This window comes from Lytechinus variegatus, chromosome 1 (genome assembly GCF_018143015.1).
Source record: "Lytechinus variegatus isolate NC3 chromosome 1, Lvar_3.0, whole genome shotgun sequence".
Taxonomy (NCBI): domain Eukaryota; kingdom Metazoa; phylum Echinodermata; class Echinoidea; order Temnopleuroida; family Toxopneustidae; genus Lytechinus; species Lytechinus variegatus.
This window is the reverse complement of record NC_054740.1, coordinates 89,549,670-89,571,741: the sequence shown is the minus strand read 5'-3', so window position 1 is coordinate 89,571,741 and position 22,072 is coordinate 89,549,670. Positions and strand designations below refer to the sequence as shown.

The 22,072-nt window shown below is 34.6% G+C and overlaps 4 protein-coding genes across 5 annotated transcripts in view; 1 reads left to right on the top strand and 3 right to left on the bottom strand.

The window, feature by feature from the left end:
* Nucleotides 1-3,298: 3,298 nt before the first annotated feature.
* LOC121406583 lies at nt 3,299-6,225 on the bottom strand. Its single transcript, XM_041597595.1, has 2 exons — nt 6,155-6,225; nt 3,299-5,787 (listed from the first exon to the last, which is right to left on the bottom strand). Exon 2 carries the CDS (start codon nt 5,670-5,672, stop codon nt 4,647-4,649), a length of 1,026 nt encoding a protein of 341 aa, XP_041453529.1. The 5' UTR covers nt 5,673-5,787; nt 6,155-6,225; the 3' UTR covers nt 3,299-4,646.
* Nucleotides 6,226-7,068: 843 nt separating this feature from the next.
* The window catches only part of LOC121427834 (NACHT domain- and WD repeat-containing protein 1-like), a 29,100-nt gene continuing 14,096 nt past the window's right edge, over nt 7,069-22,072 (top strand). The window contains exon 1 of one of the 2 annotated variants that reach the window (XM_041624411.1): nt 7,069-7,502. The gene's annotated coding sequence lies outside the window, so the exon portion shown is untranslated. Of the gene's footprint in view, nt 7,503-21,036; nt 21,557-22,072 lie in introns of those variants that run through there. The other variant, XM_041624404.1, reaches the window with a different exon arrangement.
* Nucleotides 7,783-10,122, bottom strand: LOC121432259. Its single transcript, XM_041630122.1, has 4 exons — nt 9,900-10,122; nt 9,158-9,235; nt 8,663-8,926; nt 7,783-8,030 (listed from the first exon to the last, which is right to left on the bottom strand). The coding sequence occupies exons 1-4, from the start codon at nt 10,102-10,104 to the stop codon at nt 7,783-7,785; spliced, it is 795 nt and encodes a 264-aa protein (XP_041486056.1). The 5' UTR covers nt 10,105-10,122.
* LOC121427847 (5-hydroxytryptamine receptor 1D-like) lies at nt 15,242-16,873 on the bottom strand. The gene has a single exon (XM_041624423.1). The coding sequence runs from the start codon at nt 16,569-16,571 to the stop codon at nt 15,336-15,338; it is 1,236 nt and encodes a 411-aa protein (XP_041480357.1). The 5' UTR covers nt 16,572-16,873; the 3' UTR covers nt 15,242-15,335.

Sequence of the window (22,072 nt, the reverse complement as noted above, 5' to 3'; positions counted from 1 at the left end):
TTGTAAGTACATGACCTAGGTTCTGGAACTCTCTCAATTCAAATATTAAAATAAAATCGATAAGCATTTATACTTTTCAGCGTGTACTTATCTTCTTAATTCTTATTTGTGAATTGCTCAAGGTTAAGATATGCTTTTATATACTATTCTATTTTACTTTTGGGGCCTTTAAAAAGTATATAGAAGACCGGATAATGTTATGATATATCAATATCAATTTATCTTGTCTAACTGGATTTTTTTTGCAGAGGGTCAGCCCATTTCCCCTTTTGTATTTTTTTCTTGTGTTTTTTTTACCCTTGTCATGTTATATTTTTAATTTATTGATTCTTACGTTCTTCCATTTTTCATGTCACTTTATCCAAACTTATTTCTTCTTCCATCATATATCACTTAATCATATTGTTGTTAGTTTAATTGACTTAATGATTGTACATTAAAGCTATGTATTGTATTTTTGTCATTGTTTAGTTATTTTTTTTAGTTTTAAAGATATTACATGTATACACTGAATACTATTTAGTCATGTACTTGACACAAAGGAGACCCTAGCCTTACAAGCCCTGCTTATTCACGGGTTCTCCTTGTCTTTCGTTCAATACACAATTCGTTATTTACTGTGATTCTTTTTCTAATTTAACAATGGTTTGATTGTTATGATTAATTGATTTGCATTATGTGAAATCACACTTGGAAGACAAAAAGGATGCGCAGAAAGAAAGACTAATAAATATATTATCTATATGTGCACATACATGTGCATTTATTAATTTATTCAGTTATTCACATATTTCACTTCTAGGCAAGATAGCAACAAACATGACAGATACAATCTATTTACTTATTGTCTCTTCAGTATAACAAACTGCTTTTCGAGAGAGCTCTGCACACATTAATTCATATAACAATCATGATACAGTGATGAACATAGAAGTAATAAAACACAATTAATCAAAACGAAAAACTACATGCTATGTAAAAGAAATGAAATTCAAAATCATACATATCAAATTAAAGGGGAATCCAGCCTTGGCCATAAAATGTTGCGTTGGAAAGGAGAAAAATAAATTAAACAGAATGGTGAAAGTTTGAAAGAAATCGGACAAGCAATAAGAAAGTTATAGCTGCTTTAAAATTGAGATCACTAATACCATGTAGATTTCAAATTGGCAACTGGGTAAGTAAAGTATGACAAGGGGCAAGGACTACTTTCCCATAGGCTATGTACTTCATTATCAGGGATTTGTGGTTTTCTCCTAAGTACCCATTCCCCTGGGGCAGTAATCTAAATATAACCCAGGTAGTATATTGTTTTATGTCCTCATAAAAGAAAAATATTATTTGAAATAATACTTTTGGAAAAAATTACATTTTAGCTATGATATGTATTGGAGTACATGGAAGAGTAGTCATTGCCTTACATCACTATGACATCCCATATGCGGCCAATTTGAAGTCTTCATGGGTATAGTGATTACCAATATTTACAACTTTTAAAAATTCATAACTTTCTTGTTGTTTGTCCAATATTGTTCAAACTTTCACCTATCAACTTGTCTGATTTTTCTTTTCCTTTTAAAAACAAGTTTTCATTTGGGTTCGATTCCCCTTTAACAATACAAAATAGATAGAGTGATCGAAATGTAACAATACAATTTCGAACTACATGCACATACAATAGAAACATAACAAGAGAAATATAAAGTTGAGCACGAGCCAATGCCTGGGGATAACTTAAAAAAAATTAAAATTCTGTCGAGAGGTTCTCCACATTGGCTGGTGACGACACAGAAATAGTATACGTAAAATAGAAATAAATGTATAAATGTATAATCAAACTTCTATATAAATTATTTATGTACTTGGTGTTTTACGTATTTTTGACACACATAAAGCACACAGACATTATCTAGACAGAAATTTGGAGGATGCCCCAACAAAAAATAATGATAATAATTACAACAAAACATAAATAAGAGATAGAGATGAGAAAAAATTTAAAAAAAGGAAAAATACAAGGTTCCAAAACCAAGTAAAACAAGTAAAGAGAAAATGTGAAATACGATACCATTTTTTTAATATCATGTCAAATCCATCACAAACTGAGACTTTGATTTTAGAAAGATCAGAGTCTATTTCATCCCATCAAAGTGAGAAGTATTCAGTGATCAAAGTCGAAATGACCAAAAGAAAGCTACTAACATATATTTTTCCATATATCAATCTATTAGATATTCATCATTACAGTATTTCAAGTTCAATTTCAATTCATTCAACTACATACATCAACAGAAACATAATTTAAGGAACCATTTCAAGGCAAAGCTTGTTGATCGAGGGTAAAAAGAATACAACAATTAGAACATGGAAACTATATACACAAAAATATGAAAGTCAACCCTACCATCAGGTGATTGCGGTGATTTTTCAGTATTTGCTGTTATAGGAAAACGATAAAGCCCGATGATTTTTATTGACAAGTTATAAGTTACTGAACTCTGATTGCCTTGTTTGTTTTTGTTTGTTTTATTTCCGTATATAAAATAACAAATACAAAGTACAAATACATATAACATGAGATGATGAGGTCAATGTTAAAATACAAGAATAAAAGGTAAGGCAATAAAGTTAATTATACGGCTGGTAATCCAGATGAAAAGTCAGTAAAAGTACTAAGAATTATTATAGCTTCACCTGGAACCATCCTTACCTCAGCACCGTGCTTGGTAGACCAACCCATTTAAACAAGTCCACCTCAGAAAATTGTTGATTTGAATCAATAGAGAAAAATCAGACAAGCACAATGCTGAAGATTTCATCAAAGTCGGATGTAAAATAAGAAAGTTATGACATTTCAAAGTTTCGCTTTATTTTTAACAAAATAGTTATATGAACGAGCCAGTTACATCCAAATGAGAGTCGATGATTTCATTCGCTCACTATTTCTTTTGTTTTTTATTGTTTGAATTATACAATATTTCAATTTTTACGAATTAGACGGTTAGGACCTCCTTGCCTGAAGCACAAAATGTTAAAATAATGGAATTCCACGCGTTCAGGGAGGACTGAAACTTCATTTCATGACAATGACGAGAAAATCAAAATATTTCATCTTTCAAACAATAAAAAACAAAAGAAATAGTGAGTGAATGACATCATCGACTCTCTCATTTGGATGTAGCTGGCTCGTTCATATAACTGTTTTTGTGAAATGAAGCGAAACTTTGAAATGTCATAACTTTCTTATTTTACATCCGATTTTGATGAAATTTTCAGTGTTATGCTTGTTGATTTTTTTTCTTTTTATTCAAATCAAGTTTTTGTTAGGGTGGACTTGTCCTTTAACGATCGATAACTATCAGATATTTCAAGAATTATCAATACATTCATTGTCATAGAAACTTCCGCCAATCGTTATTCGTATTAATCTAAACGGTCTCTACGCAAGTTGTAATATAATTATTCAACATTTATTTCATCAAGAAGATTGCGAGATATTTTCATCTCCTGACAAACACTTGTGACATAATCAGACACATTAAAATATCTAATGATAAGAAAATGTACTTCCTTTCACATAAATACAGAAACGATACAGTAGAAAGAATATTATCTCGTTTTCTCTTCAACAAGCGTATTTACATCATTTTGAGGACGTCTCTTTTTCTCTCTTCCAAAAAAAAATTATATCGCCGCTATTTCTCTCTTACAGCTTGAATGTGCACTTTGTGTGAATGTATACATTTCTTTGTGAATATATACCTTTTCATTTTCTTATCAGAACATTTGCAGATTATGAACGATTTTACGTTCAGAAATTGTTTTATTAATCACAAATTTATTCTACAAGATTTAGGGCAATATTAGCATTTTTGTATTATAAATATAACTGTATGCTATTTGCGATTCTATATAGTGACTATATAATTTATATAATAGCTCTATGATATATCATTTCTCGTTATTAGGCCTATTCATGTTATTACAGGACTACCTACACTCCCATGTAGATGATGATGATAATGATGATGATGGTGATAATCTGGGGACAATTAGCTTACAGTAAAGATCAACTCTACAACATAAATTAGATGATTCTTTGGAAATGAGCATAAATCGCCATAGGTATGAAAACCATCTCTATTTAGACCCACTGAAACGCTACATCCGCTATGGTACGTTAAAAGTGCAAAAGCTGAGTTTCTTTATCGCTACATGATATACTGGGTGCTGAACTATGCACGTACATAACGATAAAGAGCAAGCAATATCAACCTGGTCCTGTGATATATTATTATTCTTTATTTTTGATTGTGGTTTGTTTTATTGATACATTTTGGCACGAGTCACGACATTTGCACACAATTGAATAATGATTATACATATTGCAAGATAAAAAAAGTCAATGTCACGCATTTAAATATGCGTATTTATATCGAAAGTCCATATCATATATAACAAATATTAATGTTTGATAAATTTTAACTGTATCCATTATAAAAAGATTATTACAATGCGCAGTTGAGAACAGAACTTGCGCAATATAAATGTACAATTATTATTATCATTATTAAACAACCATATTTATGGAGTGAGAGTTTAACCTTCATTGTGTCTGCTTTTGAAGCATGAAGTTACATTGCTAATTACTTGACATTAAAGAAGTTAAAATGATCATACGAAAAATCGCAGCTATCGGTTCTACCCATGTTATCAATACCTTCATATTCTGGACAAGCAACTGGACTCTCATTAGAGTTTGTCGAGTCCAATGTGTGATACATGTTACAAGATTGTTGAATGTTAGATGATTTCTCATTTTTATTGAATCCTTCAGTTTCAAGGATTCCCTTGGACACTTGGTCTGTATTCGGTGGACATCTTTCCTCAATATCACAATATACTACATCTTGAACAATAGGGGCGTTTTGACGAGAAGAATTAGATTCATCATTCATACCTTCTCCACAAAAGCTAGGTTTATCTTGGTCTTGGTTGGTTTGACTTCTGGGTACGTCAGAAATATTTTCTGATGGTGACACATCTGAAGAACTTCGAGGTACTTGGTTGCCGCCCAGGTGTTGCCTTGATTCAGTACCGGTACCTTCTTCAAGGTTATTTTCATCTTTGTTTTTCGGGAAGCCATTATTCTGATAACGCTTGCTTTTGGGCTTCACGTAGGGCGTGGACCCACCGGGTGCCTTCTTGGTTGTCTGTGTCTTCCCCCGAATAGAAGTAGGCGAAGAGTGAATATCATTTGGCGTACAAGGCTTGTGGTACGTGTCAGAATTTCTCAGCTGATCAGTTCGAGTTAAGGTATGAGCCTTGCGTGGAGGTATAGGAGGTTTGATCAATCCATCCTTTGGACGGTCCGGGAGTGGTCGGTTCTTCATGGTTTGTGATTTAACACACGATGGGATCTGAGTCAACTTGGTGGGTATGTCAGTGTAAAAATCATCTGTCCATGATCCGCATTTGATGAGGTCTGTAGACGAATCTCGAGTGTCGTGATTACCCTTGTTGACCGTAGCGCATTCAACCAGTGAGAGCATTGCTACAGAAGTATCTCCTCCTTTAACCCTACTTTGTTGTTCGTCCTGTCTGTCGGGTTCAGGTGGATTTAGGCTTACCTGTGATGAGTTGACATGTAGATGTTTTTTAGAAGTAGACATGTTGGAGCTGAGTGATATATCATCGCCATGACGAGTCGCTTGTCCTTTTCTTTGAAATGTCTTGGTAAGTCCCAAACATGTTTTTCGACAATCCTTTGACTTGCGGTATCCGTATCTGCATAATAGTTTTAAAATAAATGATTATCATATTTTCCTTTTCGTTCTGTTTATCCTTCAGAAGTTACAACTTGCATCATTATATATTTATAATAAAAGTTTAAGATTTTGATAATTGATTGGAATTGAGCAAATATATTTTAAAGAAAACATTAGGTAGAATAGTGATCAAGTATGATGGTTAAAATTGAAAACGCAAGATATGATTCAAAACTGTGTAAAGTCTTTTCTCCCAAATGGTATTCCCATGTAGAAATAATTATTGTGCAATAGAGAAATCTTAGTTTGCAGTTAAGAAATAGGCAGATGTCATAATATAGGCTGAACTGGTTCAGATGTAGCAGACACAATGAATAATTTCTTACCTCAGACATATCAAAACCAAAGCAACGATTAATAAAAGAGAAACACCGATAATAATCCATAACAATGGCTCCGGAAGTGGACCTTTCCCGATGGGTTCTAAGAAAGATTAAAGGAAATATCATATCAAATTAATTTTTTGGCTAATCTTAATATAATTCATAGAGTAAGAAAACTATTAATATCGATGGACATGATAGGACCAATCAATTCGATTGCGATCTACATGTAGCTATATATACGTGTTCATTCTATACCTGAAAACAAAAACGCTTTATGCTTCATGCACTTTTGAAACAAATGCTCATAAAGAAATATGATATCATTTTAGTTTGAAAGCTGGAGAAAGAATAAAAAAGTTGCTTTCTACTGACATGACTGAATGAAAAGGTATAGCCGAGAAGTATATGGTCCCCTATTACACAATCGACTAACAAAACAAACGATCATCTAATATGAAAATGCAGCAAGGGTTGCAGCATGGTAATGATAGTAGTTTGCAGGGGAAAACTTAATTAAATGATTCTTCACAAGTAAAACGATGCATAATATCATCGGTGTCTTTATCATGTAAATTACGCCATGATAAACTCATGTTTATGGTTTATAATTCTTTATAGATTTCATAAATGTACTATAACTCCTCTTCATTTATTAATGTCATCTTACTTGGACATACTGTAATACTACCGAATGGGACCGTCTGATTTGCCTTCTATTATTTATGTTACTAGTATAGTAACTAGCGCTGTTGATTTGTTTGAAAAGGGGATTAAAACACCGCCTCCTTATCACTTTCCGTTGTATGCGATTTTGGCCTAATGGGAAAAGTGAACTACAATACCGTCTACTGGCCACAAACACCGCTGCAGTACCATGAGTACCGGAACTGTCCCGAGATTCTAGCGGTGTTGCCTTCAGTGTGAATTCTCGGACCCGCAATAAACTACCTTGGGATAACACCGCCTACGCAACAAACTATTGCTAGGCAAGTCATAGTAATAGCATCGGGAGAGTCCAGCGACTGTCACGGTGTTCCTTCAGTGTGAAGGCACGCCGCTACAACACCGGGATAACTCTCGTCTTTCAATCTGAAGGACGTGGGTTCAATTCCCCGCCCACAAGTATTTCCGATGTATCAGAGTCGAGTCACTCATAGGATCACAAGCCTATACGTGTTTTGTTACGGAGGTTATAAAAATCACATGTTAATTGTAGTGTGAATGGATACATAGAATTTATCCCGGGACTGTGCTGGGATAACTTCTACTGTGACTGCATTTATAGCTGTATTGCCGTCCCACGACAGCACCGGGATAAATTTGAAAAACAGTGGGAATACAATATATGGTAAGTTATAACAATAATAATTCGCATATCAAAAAAAAGGGGGACCTATATTTCGAAAATTATCTAAACCAAACTATTTTGTTACAGGTAATATACTTGTGTTTTTTTTTTATAAATTCAAATAGTTCTGTGTTTTATGTATATTGTATGTTCTTTCTGGGATCATGTTTATACTATATCGGGGGCCCCGTTTATCATTAATGGTTAAATGTAGCGCATATGTGCTGCATGTATCAATTTCGATTTTAAATGGCATAATAAATGATCTCAACTGAATATATCACACACTTTGTGTTGGTTTTTGGGGTTCTGTTGCCCTCTGACATTCTGGAATCGTCTTGTCCCAATCTTGACCCATCTTCGTCATGTTCGTGGAGATTTCATTTGGTTTGCATTCGATGAATTCACTTCCATTGATGACGTAACCAGTTTCACATGATAATTTGAGTGTAGATCCTAGATGTGTGTAGTTTGATGACCACCATCCATGATCGACATCACCAGGGTGTTCACAGAACCCGATAGTAGCTGAACATGGAAAATTGAGAAAATCAGAAAATTGACACGAGAATTCACAACACTTCACATATTTATCAAATTACATTTATTTGTGCTGATCTTAACATTTTAACAGGAAAGAAATCAATGTGATTCATGTCATTTACTTTTAAACTTTAATTTGTCAGCCAGTGATCTATACATCACAATAAAATTGGTGTGAGAGTTATAACCAGGTTTCTGCACTTGTAATGTCAAATAATTGTAATTGTTTTTATCATAAAAAAATCGCGCATACAAGTTCTAGAGCAAGTTAGACATAGTTTGGATTATACCGAAACAATCATTAATTAGGGTTCCGTTTCAGACCTGTAACAAGTGTTCCATATCAGGCATTCAAATTGATTGGGAGCTTTAAAGTATCATTGCAAAATTATTATTACATCATGCTTTACAAAAACGGACCCTGGTCTGTCATCAAAACACTAATTTTAATCCCGCTGTGTAAAAAAAGTGATAAAACTGAGGTAATCATGACCACAGTTTTTTAAATTCAAACGCAGACGAGGCCTAATTTGAAAGAAGACAGCTAGACCGTCTCTGTCTTTACACTTAACCTGTAATCCACTAATCATTTCTTTCATGCATTTGATAATTCATACCATTGTAATGAAAGGCCCATATCCTACTGCCATCTCCTCCATGGATGTTGTATCCTATTCGAGCACACCTTCTATCGTCTGGATATTCAGTGTGGATCCGGGATTGAGAAACATTGAAACAGTAGCATCCGTCTCCCGTGATCGCTGCTAGTTCTGAGGACGTCATAGAGCACGTGTGTATGCAACCATCGACGTCAGTGTCATTGGATCTCAGATAGAATTCGATGTTCTTAGCAAGTGGATAGCACCCACGGTATGCAAAATCTGAGGATCGTATAAAGAAATATTGATATACTATTTTAGTGGTTCACAAAAACAATTGATAAATTTCATAAAACAATGTAAAAATAACCATCAAAACACGAATGGTGTTTGCGATGAGAATTCAAGTATCTTTCCGCCCGTTCACATGGTAAAAATATCTTAATTTTAATGATTCCCGTGAAAAGTAAGGCTAATGTCGAAGTATCTAAATGAGCAAAAAAAAGTACTTACTGAAACATTTTAACCTGCTAGCTACAACTGGCTCTTGTTGTGTCATATTCCAAACACACTGTTGAAGTAAAAAGTTTGCTGGGGAAAAAAACGGAGTGAAAAAACTGTGAAGAAAAATCTGATATGACAAACAAGCTCTCACCAAATATCAATATTTAGCTTAGATTCTCTGCATGCTGATAATCGGATTATCCGAAGATGGTTTTCAAGAATTTACCATCATAATGAAGCCTTTTCAATTGTTCAGTAAATTCGATTGTTAATTAAAATTTGAATTGTCATTCATAAGAACATCAGGACAATCCTACAGTATTTGCATTTTGAGTAAAATTCCTAATAATGTCAACCATTTACCTGACACAAACACACACATTGTGTGTGTGGGGGGGGGGTAAGGATTCTGTGTGTGTATATATCACTAAAATTATACATATATACCAAACGTGTAAGAATGTAAGAAAGCAAACTATAAACATGACAAAGAATGAACATAATGCAAAAGAAAGAAGAACAGTCGGTAATCTGATAATTGATTTTAATAATTTTCACGAGCCTTATTAGATAAAACATAGTAGATAGAATGATGCGTATGACTTAAACTGACCGTAAGTCTACCACTATAATGTAAAGAAATAACGATTTTTTTTTTGGCAAGCAACTCTTGACTGATCAAGATTATAACATATCAAAGCTCTTTATATTAATAAAGGACCAGGGGCCCAGTTATTACACTTTTACTTACATTTATCACAGACGATATTGGCGCAAGTAGAGTCCTTGTATTGAATGTTTGTTTCATTTGTAAATTGGTAGACTCCAGGGAATCCTAGCTGTCTGCAGGTGAGCTCTGCAAGATATGACTTTAAGCTTTCTGTGCAAACTGGAATCCATTGGTCCTGAAGACTGGGACCTCCAAAGACCTCCAAGATTCCCTCATTAGTCTTCATACCGCTCTTGAGTCTTAAGTTCTTCGTTCTTTCTGAATGATGAGATAGATTTTTAACCTTTAACATGTTTAACTTCCTAACCAAATTTTAAGAAGAAATATATTTTCTTTTACAAACTACACATTGATACATACTGTAAATGGGCTTCTGTGTGCTCAACGAAAAACAGAAGCGAATGAACAGTGTAAAGGAGAAAGGCTTTGCCTGTTAAATGTTAATTGTGACGTTATTTTTTGCATCATCATCATCATCAATATTGTTCAGTTCTTCTTTCGAACACATCTGTTTAAATAGGAAGGGAGCAAAATTATCATACTTATTCATCATTTTCACTATATCAAAATTCTCTCAAAAGTTTACCTGGTCAAGTAGTCATGGATAATGTAAATTTATTACAGGTTGAATCCACCAAATTTCTTGGGCTCTATATTGATCATGATTTGTCTTGGAAGTGTCACATTAATTACTTGAGTAAATTGACTTCTAGAAGTATTGGTATTTTAAGCAAGCTAAAATTCTTTTTCCCTGATTATATACTATTAAACTTATATATGACTCTCATTTCATCACGATTAAATTATGGTATATTGGCTTGGGGTAATACAAACAAGACTGTATTAGAAATGTTATTCAAATTACAAAAGCGGGCAATTAGGGTAATTAACCAATCTGACTTTTATGCACACACAAATCCATTATTTATAAAAAAAAAATAAAATCCTCAAAATTCATGATCTTTACGAATTTCATTTGGGTACATTCATGTTTCAACTCTCAAAAGATGATCTACCGGAAATTTTTTCTTCCTTGTTTCAAAGAAACAACCTCATCCATTCTTACCCTACCCGCCAAAGGGACTCATTTCACCTTCCATGTACTCGTACGTTATTTGCTCAAAGAACAATTTCGAAGGACCAAGGCTTTGGAATAATCTTCCAAACGAAATAACTAGCTGTTTATCCCTAAGTATGTTTAAATGTAAACTGAAATCATTTCTTTTGTCCAGTTATGGACACCGTTAAGACGCACTGGCTGAATATATATAATGTATTTGATTTGTACCTTTTTAAAGGTATAATGTGGTATTTTTTTTTCATTCTTCGCTCATCCCCCTCCTATATTTCACATTGTCCACTTTTCCTCTAATTCTTTACCCCTTGATTTTGCGCTAATGTTTGGCTTTTCCTTTGTAGTCTAATTCTTCTTTAGTGTCCGATCTCCTTACGAACTTCATAATTACTTTAAGGAACCTGCAGACATTACAAGCTCTGCTTTTCATGCAGGTTCCTTCATATTTCACTTTATTTACTGCCATTATCTTTGTATTTGCTATGTAACCAAATGTATTTCTTGTATTATGTTATTATTTTGTTATCTTGTGAAGTATGAAAATAAATTCAATTCAATTCAATTCAAAATACGTAATAAGCCCATTTGCCAAAACTTGCAAAAGTGTCCGTTTCCGAAAAGCTGCTCTAGATGGAATCATGTACGTGTCTAACATTGTTTCCATAGATATTTCTGATATTGTTTGCCAAACATACCGTATCTTGATATCATGCAAATGATGGCAGTAAAATGAACATCTCCGTGGAGTAGGCCAACATAATTACTATCAGCCTGAAAGGTCTAAGATATCAATTTATTCCGACCAGAATTCATTTTAATCATGTTTAACTGTTAAATACAGACTTTACCCACAAAGGGCAGTACAGTGGCAGAGAATTTTCTAAAGTTGGTCTATTTGTTTTACTATTGATGGTTAAATCCCCCGGATTCGAAACGGTGTAATTAATTCTGATTCTAAAATAACACAAGGAAAGCCCAAAAACGTCAAGGAGGAAGGATCAGTTCATGCTTATCTTCTACAATGATCAGTCATAACCAATAAATCATATCTAGCTCTGATAAAAAAAACTTCTAAGTATAGTGTTTTAATAGACCTATCGGTTTCTCCAATGTTTTTCATGAGCATGCGAAACATTTCACGGATGAGACTTTTCACCCATTTATCATGGATTTTCATTTCGGTTGTCCCGTTTTTTAACAAACTGAACAATTTGATAAAGCACAAACCTGATTTATCAAAACAATGAATTGCTAGACGGAATCCTGAGTAGCCTTGATTATGGTCTGATTGAAAAGTGACAAGAAGAGACGACCCTGTTGATAGAAAGGGAGGAATATTCAGGTGATCTCCAGAATAGTTGCGGCTATTGAAGGCCCTTTCAGGGTCATGTATGCCCAACACGTCATCAAGTACTTCAGTATTGAAATCCTGAAAGAGAATTGCGATCTCTTTATTTGACGATGCCGTGATATTCCACATGATGTTTAGTCTGTAGTCATAAGTATTGGGATATCCAGGAGATGTCAGATATGAAGCTGAAGAGTCATTACAAGTTAACCTCATCATTTCCCCTGTTAACGATACAGAAATCATACAATGTAATTTAATGGCACAATTATAAAACATTCATTCAATCAGAACATCGACACTTTCGTGACGATAGCATATTCCATTTGAAATTAATTGGAAACACTTCCTTTAAAAAAATGAGTCACAATCATTTTTCGGATTCAAATGAATTTTCATTGTGCTGCGATATTGGACAGATAAATAATAGAGAAATTGTTTGCCTTTTCTATTTAGAGGTAAATATATCATACATTAAGCAAGGCAAAAATAACATATTTTGAAGAGTCTGTCCGGATTAATCCAAAATTATGAAAGTCCAAATAATCCGAATTGGCTGACAAAGTGTTCCCAAAGTCCAGAATGCTGGCGATTATGAAATTGATGATGATGATGACAAACAGTCGATTTCAGCGATCCATGGGTTGACAAAATGTTCTTCAGAACAGGTTTATGATCTAGATGAGAACTGAGAATTCCTCTTCTATAGTATTCTAGTATTGTCTTTGAAAAAGAACACTCTCCTTCTTTCTTGAATAGTCTAGTTCTAGAAGACTCTTGAATGACCTCAGTGAAATGAACAAAAATTTTAAAAAAAGCTAATCTTATGGATTTTTTTCCTAGCCAACAGTCTCTACTGTCTGCCAAGTGAGTTACAAAAATACTTATCATTCTGTCTAGATGCCTACATATACCAAAGCTTAACTGAGACTTCCTGGAATATTCTTCAATCACATGCAATGAATATCCTTAGAGAGAGAGAAAAAAAGGAATGGATGAAGAAATGAAATTTCTCTTACAATTGTTATATACAATTGTTACTTACCATTTGTATTTTCCAATGGTAATTGCAAGATTCCAAAGATTATTATACCCAAGTATTTTCTCGACGCCATGCTTCCCATGCAGAGGCATCGACTATCAGACGACTTCTTTATTTCAATGTAATGATAATTGCTGGTTGTTGAGATCCAATTTCGATACTGCACTTAATAACCATATACGAATGTGCAAAACTAGACACTATCGATGATCGGTGGCGTAACCGGGGGAACCGGGCATCCTCATCATGGGACAGTCAACATGTAGTAATGGTTAAATGGATAAATGAATATGAGACGAAATCTACCACCCTTTCTCGGCGATATGGATTTTAAAGATGTAATGTCCATGTTTCTTACAAATTAAGAGTCGCAGGGGCCTATTTACCACAAGAAGTCAGAAGAAATTCATTCGAGTCAACCCACTCTAAAATATTAATTTGATATAGCTGATTGACAGAAGAGTATGAATATGATTGGCCATATAACACTGATTCTAGGGATGATAACTCCTGAACTTCCTTTGCCAAAATTATATTTAATGGCTTTGGAACTATTTTGACTGGCGGAAGAATTAGGGCTCTGTTACTGTTTCTGGGGAAGAATATGATTCCTCCTGAAGATATCTTCATGAATGCCGATTTAATAAAAAAAATAGCTTGTTGAGGTACCCTTTTCCGGTCAGATACTAATCTCAGCTATATATCCTAACCATTGGTAGTAAACATATGACTCTCTGATTTTATTTTTTATAATAAAAAATTAAAGAGCCACTTTAACACACGAGTTTATGGGAAATGTTTTACGATTATGAAATATTCAGAATCTATCGAAAGAGAAATTTTAAGCAGTAACGCGAGGTAAATTATCAAACCATTAAGGAAATGGGAATAGTGTGTAGAGGCGACAAACCTCATGGAATTGTGTTTGTTAATTTGTGTGTCGGAGGGAAGGGGCGGTGAATGGAGGAGGGTGGGTAAGAAGGGGACAGGTAGAATCACACCTGTAATTTTATCATTTTTATTTTCTCTGATATTTGTGAGTCATTGAATTGGGATACTTGAACATCTAGTACGATACAATTTCCTATATAATATAAAATGTATTTTGTAATTGTATATTGTAAAATGAGTTTAAGTTATTGGTTCGAATTAATTTTACAATTGTTACTTTGTGAACTGTATTGAAAAAAATTTGTTCAAGAGAAAAACAATAGAACACCTTAAAAAAAGAGCATTCCATAGTTAAGATGAATTAAAGGATAAACACTGAAAATGTATAATTTTCATTGGGACCAAAATTAATTTTCATGTAAAATCGAAAAAATATCCAGTAAAACATTTTTGTGTCAAAATCAGGTATTAAATTCGGACGGTGACATAAACATTTCAGAAATTAACGAAAACCTAAAATAGGCTTTACGGTTTGAGAAAAGACAAAAAGAAGCAAGGTGCACGTCAAAGAGTAAATTCAAAACTTACAAAGACAGGAATTATTTTTATTTCGATTCGATTTTTATGTTAATTCGTATGATTAACAATTTTCGCAATACACGCAATCAAGAACTGCAGCAATAACATACATATCGAATGGTCTAAACGATTGATAAAAATTAGGTTTATGAAAACAAAACAAACAAAACATAGCATTCTCACTTTAAAATAAACTAGGATTATGAAAGTATTGATTATCATTGAAACGAGGAAATCAAAATCTTTGTGTCCAAATGGGACGTCTCATCCTGTTGTTCTGGAATCCTTCAGTTAGCCAATGGTCTCTCGTCTTTTTCAGGTGCAGGCTTAGCGATATATACGGTATATTCAGAATGAGCAAAATGTCATCGCTTCGGGAGTTTTTTTTTTTAGTTTGGCAGAAGTTAGTCTATTTATGTAATGTAATCTTGTAATGCATACAATGACGAAAAGTTCATTTAATACAATGTGAATTTCAGGATCTGATTTCTTCATATAGCCAACGATATACTCTAAACATAATCAAGGTACCCTTCCTATTTTACAACACTTCATATTACAAGTCCAACGATCAAGAAGCAGAAAATGTCGAAATTTTCGCCGAAAGTGCACATTAGTGGCGGCATATATGAACGGATTAATCAATGAAATGCACCACACGAGAGAATTTGTGATCTCCCAACTGAGCGTAGACACACAACTGTCACCACAAACGGCATACATGATGGTGGTTACTTGGATAGGCAACCAACAGATCAGGAAAGCTCCTACAAGAATGGCAAGGACAACAGCGGCTTTACGATGTCTTGCCAATGTTCTTTCATTTGTTTCCGAAATGTTGCCTATTGCATTGTTGCCTGGTGTCCGTTCATTTGCCCTTCCTTCGATAGTGTCAGCGACTAGATTAGATGAGGTGGCAATCCGATCTTCCTCGTTTTGATTATTCAAAACTTTTACAGATTGAACGACATTTCTATTCTCTGAAGAATGGGTGGATTGTTCCTGATTTCTAGAAATGGATAGAGTCAGTTGGTTTGTAAGGGGCCTCGGTCCCACAATACCCTTCGATCGCCGTTTGATATTGACATATACAGATACATTCATTATTAGCAAGGCTGTAAGCGGGATGAAGAACTCTAGAACATTCACGAGAACTGTTCCACCAAGACTGTATGTAAATTCCATTTCACAGTTATAAGCATAATTTACAGAAGACATCCCAGTGATTGGACTCCACGCAAATGCAAGTACAGCATACCACGTAAAAACAACTATCCAGACGCCAATTACAACGAGTGTCACCCTTCTCTTGGTCTGATATGTCTGATACTTGACCCCCATTGTCAATAGACAGTACCGGTCCCAACTAATGAGAACCATGGTCAGAACAGACACCACACTCACCGTGTAGTCGGTAATCAACCAAACCTTGCAAAGGACTTCACCAAATGACCAGTAACCTTTGATGAGCCATGTAAGATTAATTGGCCACATGAAAGCTCCTACGATAAAATCAGTTACGGATAGGTTTAAAATGAAGATATTAGCCACATTAGCACGGATACGATTACTTCTGATATAAGCAGCAATCACCATGGTATTCCCCAATACTGTCACGCATGCTATGATAGAAACAATCAAAGGAACTGTTGCCAACCAAACATTTGAGCTAGGTCTTTCATAGCTGTATTCATAAGAATAAGAAATGCTCTCGGATGAATAATCATTCGTATTTCGTGCCATGATGGTAGTTATCATCAAACCCAGATGCAGAAGATGGAGATGCAGAATAAATTGAAATTGAAGAAAATATATGTCTTATTAAAGTTGTTATTGATATATATCTTTTAAATGATGCTTAATTGTACAAAGTTTCGTTGACGTTGGCAGAAGAAAGTCCACACGAAATATTCAGACAGAGTCGTTGACGGTCACAGAGACATGAAGTATGAACGAACGCCATTGCTAGGTGAGAGGGAATGAAATATTGAATGATGCCCACCTTTACCACCTATTGCCATCCCAGCTATGACAGAATAAGCTACGCAAGTGTAATCGTAAATGGCGCACCCATATATATTCCATTCCCTATCACAAGGGTGTAGCCGTCTAATTCCAATATTGCTAATTGGTACGCGCCGGGTTACATAAACTTAAATAGCCTTGACTGGTACCGAGATATGATTTGCTTATATCTTGATACCCGACAAACATAACAAAAAAAATCAATAGTGTGGACACATAGTTAGGTTGCACCATGGTAACGGAATACTCATAACTTGAATTTTAGGGGGAGGGGAGAAGTATGTGTCAATTACTGTCCGTTCACAACATGTCATCGTGTGTACGCGTGTGAGGGAGCTTGTGGGGGAGTAGGGATGCGGATAAGCCCGGGGATGAACCTCGATAACATTATTGAAAGTCGCTGAAAACAAATACTTTGATGACATGTAAATGATATGACATATGACAATAAGTCCATTAGGCAGGTTAGGTAAATGTAAATGTATTTCAAAGGATGAAAATGTGTTCAGTGACAGATCGTTAACTCATCATAATACTCCGTGTAAGCAGTCATATTTACTTTGATGACAGGTAAAGCCAGTTGCAACCCAGATTTAGATAAAGGAGAGTGGTATTATTGATCGGAAGTCAGAAGAAATGGATATATCTCCTGACAGGACAGCTATATTTGAATTGTTGATAATAATTTGCATGATGTTCATAGGGAAAAATAGATGGTGTCATTTCAACAATGTGATCTTTCCCGGTGCCATGTTATCAGTATGTAATGAATCCTTAATTTCCATTGAGGAATGAGCACCTTCTCATTCGTATTACTTGTGATATGGGATTAATAGATGATATTCCTAGGAGCCGTGAATCGATTTTCCAATCCGACATTCAAAATGTTGACTTTATCTTTCATATCTGGATGTGTAAGCTGCTGGACCAATTGGTATGAATGCGTTTTTTTTCCCTAGAAACCATAGGCTTCGGAGCAGTGGGGACATGCTGTGCCCCCCCCCAAAAAAAAAAACCACAACACACACACACAAAAGATAATCATGTGCTCCACCACCCATGCCAGGAACCATTAAACGAAGGAATAAATTTGATATGCGAAACTGTTGGATTCATTATTTCTTCATTGTTGACTAATACTTTCTAAATTTAAATTCCTAGTTCCATCCCATGAGATGTACCTTCCATTCAAATCAATCAAGTTAAAAGATAACTTAAATCTTAATTTCATTGATTAAAGATTATAAACGTTGCAATTAATATATCACAGCGTTTTCGTTCATTTGTCTAGGATTGTGTGATTATTCATATGCTTTGTCTATTTTGCTATCTGTTATCGTAAAATCGAACAATCATCATGATCATGATTAATGATCCCTTCTCAACTAGTCCCTTTATCCCCCTTCATTTACTTCTTCATATTACTTTGTTAGATTTTGCGGTGGCTGTCCAGACAAATCCTCAAAGAGTTTTATAAGGCAGCAAAATTACTTATCTAAATCATTTGATATTTGAATATTTTATTTATATTTGATTTTGATAATTTCATATGGAATCAAAATGTGCAAGGTCGAATTGAACGGGAATTAATTATACCCAGATGAGATGCATAAGGCGACCTTTCGAAATTTGTATAATCGTTTAGATCAAATTTTAAGACATTTATTCGAATTCCGCCTAGTAGAATATATTTCTATGATCCCGACTCCCGAGAAATTTGATTAAAGTAGTCTCATTTTAATTGGAATTTTTTATGCATATATTATTTACTTATTCCAATAAGAATATTTGAGGATGTGGATGTCGGTTATGTGTGGATGAGGGATGTTTGTGGAACGTGGGTGGGTGTGTATATTTGTGTGAGAAAGGCAGCGTGTGGGAGTGTCTGTATGTGCAAATTCAAATAAAAAAAAGTGAATTCTACCGGTATATGATTTCTGTCAAACATGCATTGTTTATTCTAGAGCTCAAGCAAGATACCTTCACTTCAGTGTTGAGATGGAAATAACGCGAAAAATACATTAAATTTTGATTAAATTGTAATTTTAGGATGCATTTTTTATTTACCCTCTCGTTTCATTTAGATGAAGTTTATTGTGGGAGTTGAAAAAAGAAAGGGGGAAGAAAAGCAAAGTCAAGGTATTTTTCTGATTGTGGGGCTTCGGCAGGGCGGGAGGAAGGAGCGTATACGTCAGGAATGTTATACATTATATTACTTTTATTTTAGTGATTAGGTTTACTTTATTCGGGATGGCGTTTTCAGCTATATTTGATATTGAAAAAATGTGCGTGTGTGTGTGTTTTTATGTTTGAGAGAGGGAGGGAAAGAGGGATTGTGTGCCTCGGTGGATTGGTATTTGTGAGAACATCTTCTGATCAAGTATGAGTTTCGTTACTAGTAAATGTTTAAGTATATTATTCGAAACCTCATTTTCATTGCTTTTTTTTACTTTTCGTTCTCCATACATACATAATTAAAGATGAATACATATCGAAGGTTGGGGTGGAAATGCGAATATTGCAAAAAAATACTAAAAAACAATTTTATTGTGTTAATATGTTATCAGAGCAGCTAACATGGATAAAATGTGAAGAACATGGGGATGAAGGTTTCTCAATATTCGAAATTTAAAAAAAATCAGGGCAAACATAGCTTACCTGAATTTCCAATTGAGGCAAATCTCGAGAGATGTCTCCCTCCGACTCTTAAAAATGATATGTTTATTAAAAATTTTAAAGGTTGGAGGAGTGACATTTTCTAAACGTTGCATTTACCACAAATAGTTCGACCCAACACTTAAAATATTGGATTCAGCTTTATTTAAGGTTTGATTTAACATTAAGAAAAGGTTTCCTCTCCAACCTTTCAAATGTTGATTTAACATTTCATTTTTAGAGCGTTCAAGGGCTTTGTAATTGACAGCATCAAACATCTATGTTCGCTTTATCAAACAAAGATACAAAACTGAATACTCTCTTGTAAAAGAGCTGTCAATATATAGATTTTGTTGTTCCATTGTAGACATCCGATTACAAGACCTTGATCTAGATATGTGCAATATGGCCTTATATAATAGTTGGATCAAAATATGAGGCGAATAGGCCCATCGTATATGCATAACGACAACTGATAAATAGTTGTCAGTACGATTTATAGAACTGATTCGAAAAATAACCGTTGATTGTCGCGTATCTTCGCAAGATACGCGACAATATGAGCAACCAAGTCGTTTTTTTAATATGATCTTTGAAAAAAAACTTGAGGAAGTAGAGCTCCATTCTAAAATAATCTAAAACCAATGAAGACATACCAATCTCTGATGGTTTCTTAAATTTCTTTTCCACCTCAAATTGTGTTCAATTGCATTTGTGGAGAACAAAAATAAGACAACCGTGATACGATTGCTGACGACGTGATCAAAAGCACGAAGTGACTAAAAAAATTATCAGTTTATATGGAGTAGGGTGGGTATGCAATTTTGCCAAAATGGTTTGTCTAAAGAAACATAGAAATAGCTATCATTGACTGAAATGACAAGTTAAAATAACTTAATGGTAAGTGGTCTAAAAAGGAGTTGATAATAAAAGAAGACCAAATTTGATGGAGTGGTTACAAATCAAAACTTTACATGTAAGTGGAGTAAAATTGATCATAGTCGGTGAGTTTATTATTCAGTAGATCTGAACTGAGCAATTACGTATCAGGTTTGATGCAATTTGATATCAAACTTATAAATTCATTACTCGCAATGGAATGGTAAACCGCAAAACTCGATTTCATTATCTTGGCTACGCACCCCCACACACACTTACACACACTCATTTAACATTCAACATTCACCCAAAATACAAATATTAGCAGTGGCACGAGTCTCCCTCTCTCTCTCCCGGCCTGCTTTCTCCCATTTCTCTCTTTTTCATTTTTGTCACACTCGCAATTAGAAATCAAAGGAGAATGAAAGCATCGGAACGAGTTAGGTTATATTAACCAGAAAATCGGAGGATAAGATCAATGAGACTGTGAGAACAATAGGACAAACGATAAGAAAGTTGTGCGCATTTGAATGTCGAAAATGGTATAACGCTCTAGAGATCCTCCAATTCGACCGAGATTTGTGATTTAACAAAGGTAAACTCTCCCTTTTGTATATTAAAAACATACCCCAAAACATCTATTATTGCCCATTCTAATGATGTTACAAACTCTTTTCCATGATGTGTCTTATGTTATATTTGATCCCATTAAAATATATATCTGATCTATAGATAGGCTGGACAAAAATGACAATTTTGGTGAAACGTGTACAGTATAACAGTAATAAGGGGGGTTGTACAAGTTTGACATAAAGCCTACTGAACTCCCTACCTTTTGATGCAGGTTGATTACCCGTTATAGGTAAGAAAATTGTGCACCCCCTTCCATCCATTTATCTGAAGAGCACTGCATACTAATCATAGGTCAATAGTTCTAGATTGATTTAGGTAACGGAAGACGAATTAACTCCTGTTTCCTCATGCACCACTCAGCCTTAGCCCTATGCTGTGACATCCGGGAGTCAAAATGCTTATAGGGTGACTTGCCAGTTATTTTCACTAACTTACATCATTTCGAAGGCTTTAAGGTCGGCCGTTACAGTTCATTGATAATGTTTTAGTGACGAAGTGACTCCTTTTATTCCCTGTTGGAATTTCTCTAAGCCATAGGAATACGAGAAAGGGTAAGTCCTTTGCGACAAAAGACTCTAACGTTTGAAAGAATGTTTGATTTCACAGATTTCATTCAATACCTGGTGAATTCGGACCTAAAACAATCGAATGTTGTTTTTGATTATCCGCAACTCATTCACAAAATGCAGTAGCAGGTAGGCCCGATGAACGGGATTATTTGTAGGTATGTCCCGTCGAATACTGTCACCAGCGGAAATCACTTCCTAAAATTCAGCAACTCACCAAAGATCGAAACCTCATGGTGATGATGCTGCAAACCAAAAAGTTTAATAGTTGATTTCAACCAACGTGTGCATATATATATATATTTATATATATGAAGGCCGTGTATATTTGATTTATATCCGTCATCGGAATTAAACACATCACATAGTAATGTAGAATGAATAGCAATCTTGGAGAGACAATTAATTAATACTTTTATTAGCTTTGATGTGGTTCCTGCATGACTATCACATACGCGCTTTGTACGTGCGCATGAGTTTGGGTTAAGCCCCGCCAACCCG

Excerpts from the sequence above, each read along its gene's own strand:
- LOC121406583 (XM_041597595.1), bottom strand. The coding sequence starts at position 5,672 with ATGTCTACTTCTAAAAAACATCTACATGTCAACTCATCACAGGTAAGC.
- LOC121432259 (XM_041630122.1), bottom strand. The coding sequence starts at position 10,104 with ATGAAGACTAATGAGGGAATCTTGGAGGTCTTTGGAGGTCCCAGTCTT. Across the intron at positions 9,236-9,899 it reads CAATATCGTCTGTGATAAAT|CAAACTTTTTACTTCAACAG; the intron begins GTAAGTAAAAGT and ends TTTTTTCCCCAG. Across the intron at positions 8,927-9,157 it reads TAGCAGGTTAAAATGTTTCA|ATTTTGCATACCGTGGGTGC; the intron begins GTAAGTACTTTT and ends TACGATCCTCAG.
- LOC121427847 (XM_041624423.1), bottom strand. The coding sequence starts at position 16,571 with ATGATAACTACCATCATGGCACGAAATACGAATGATTATTCATCCGAG.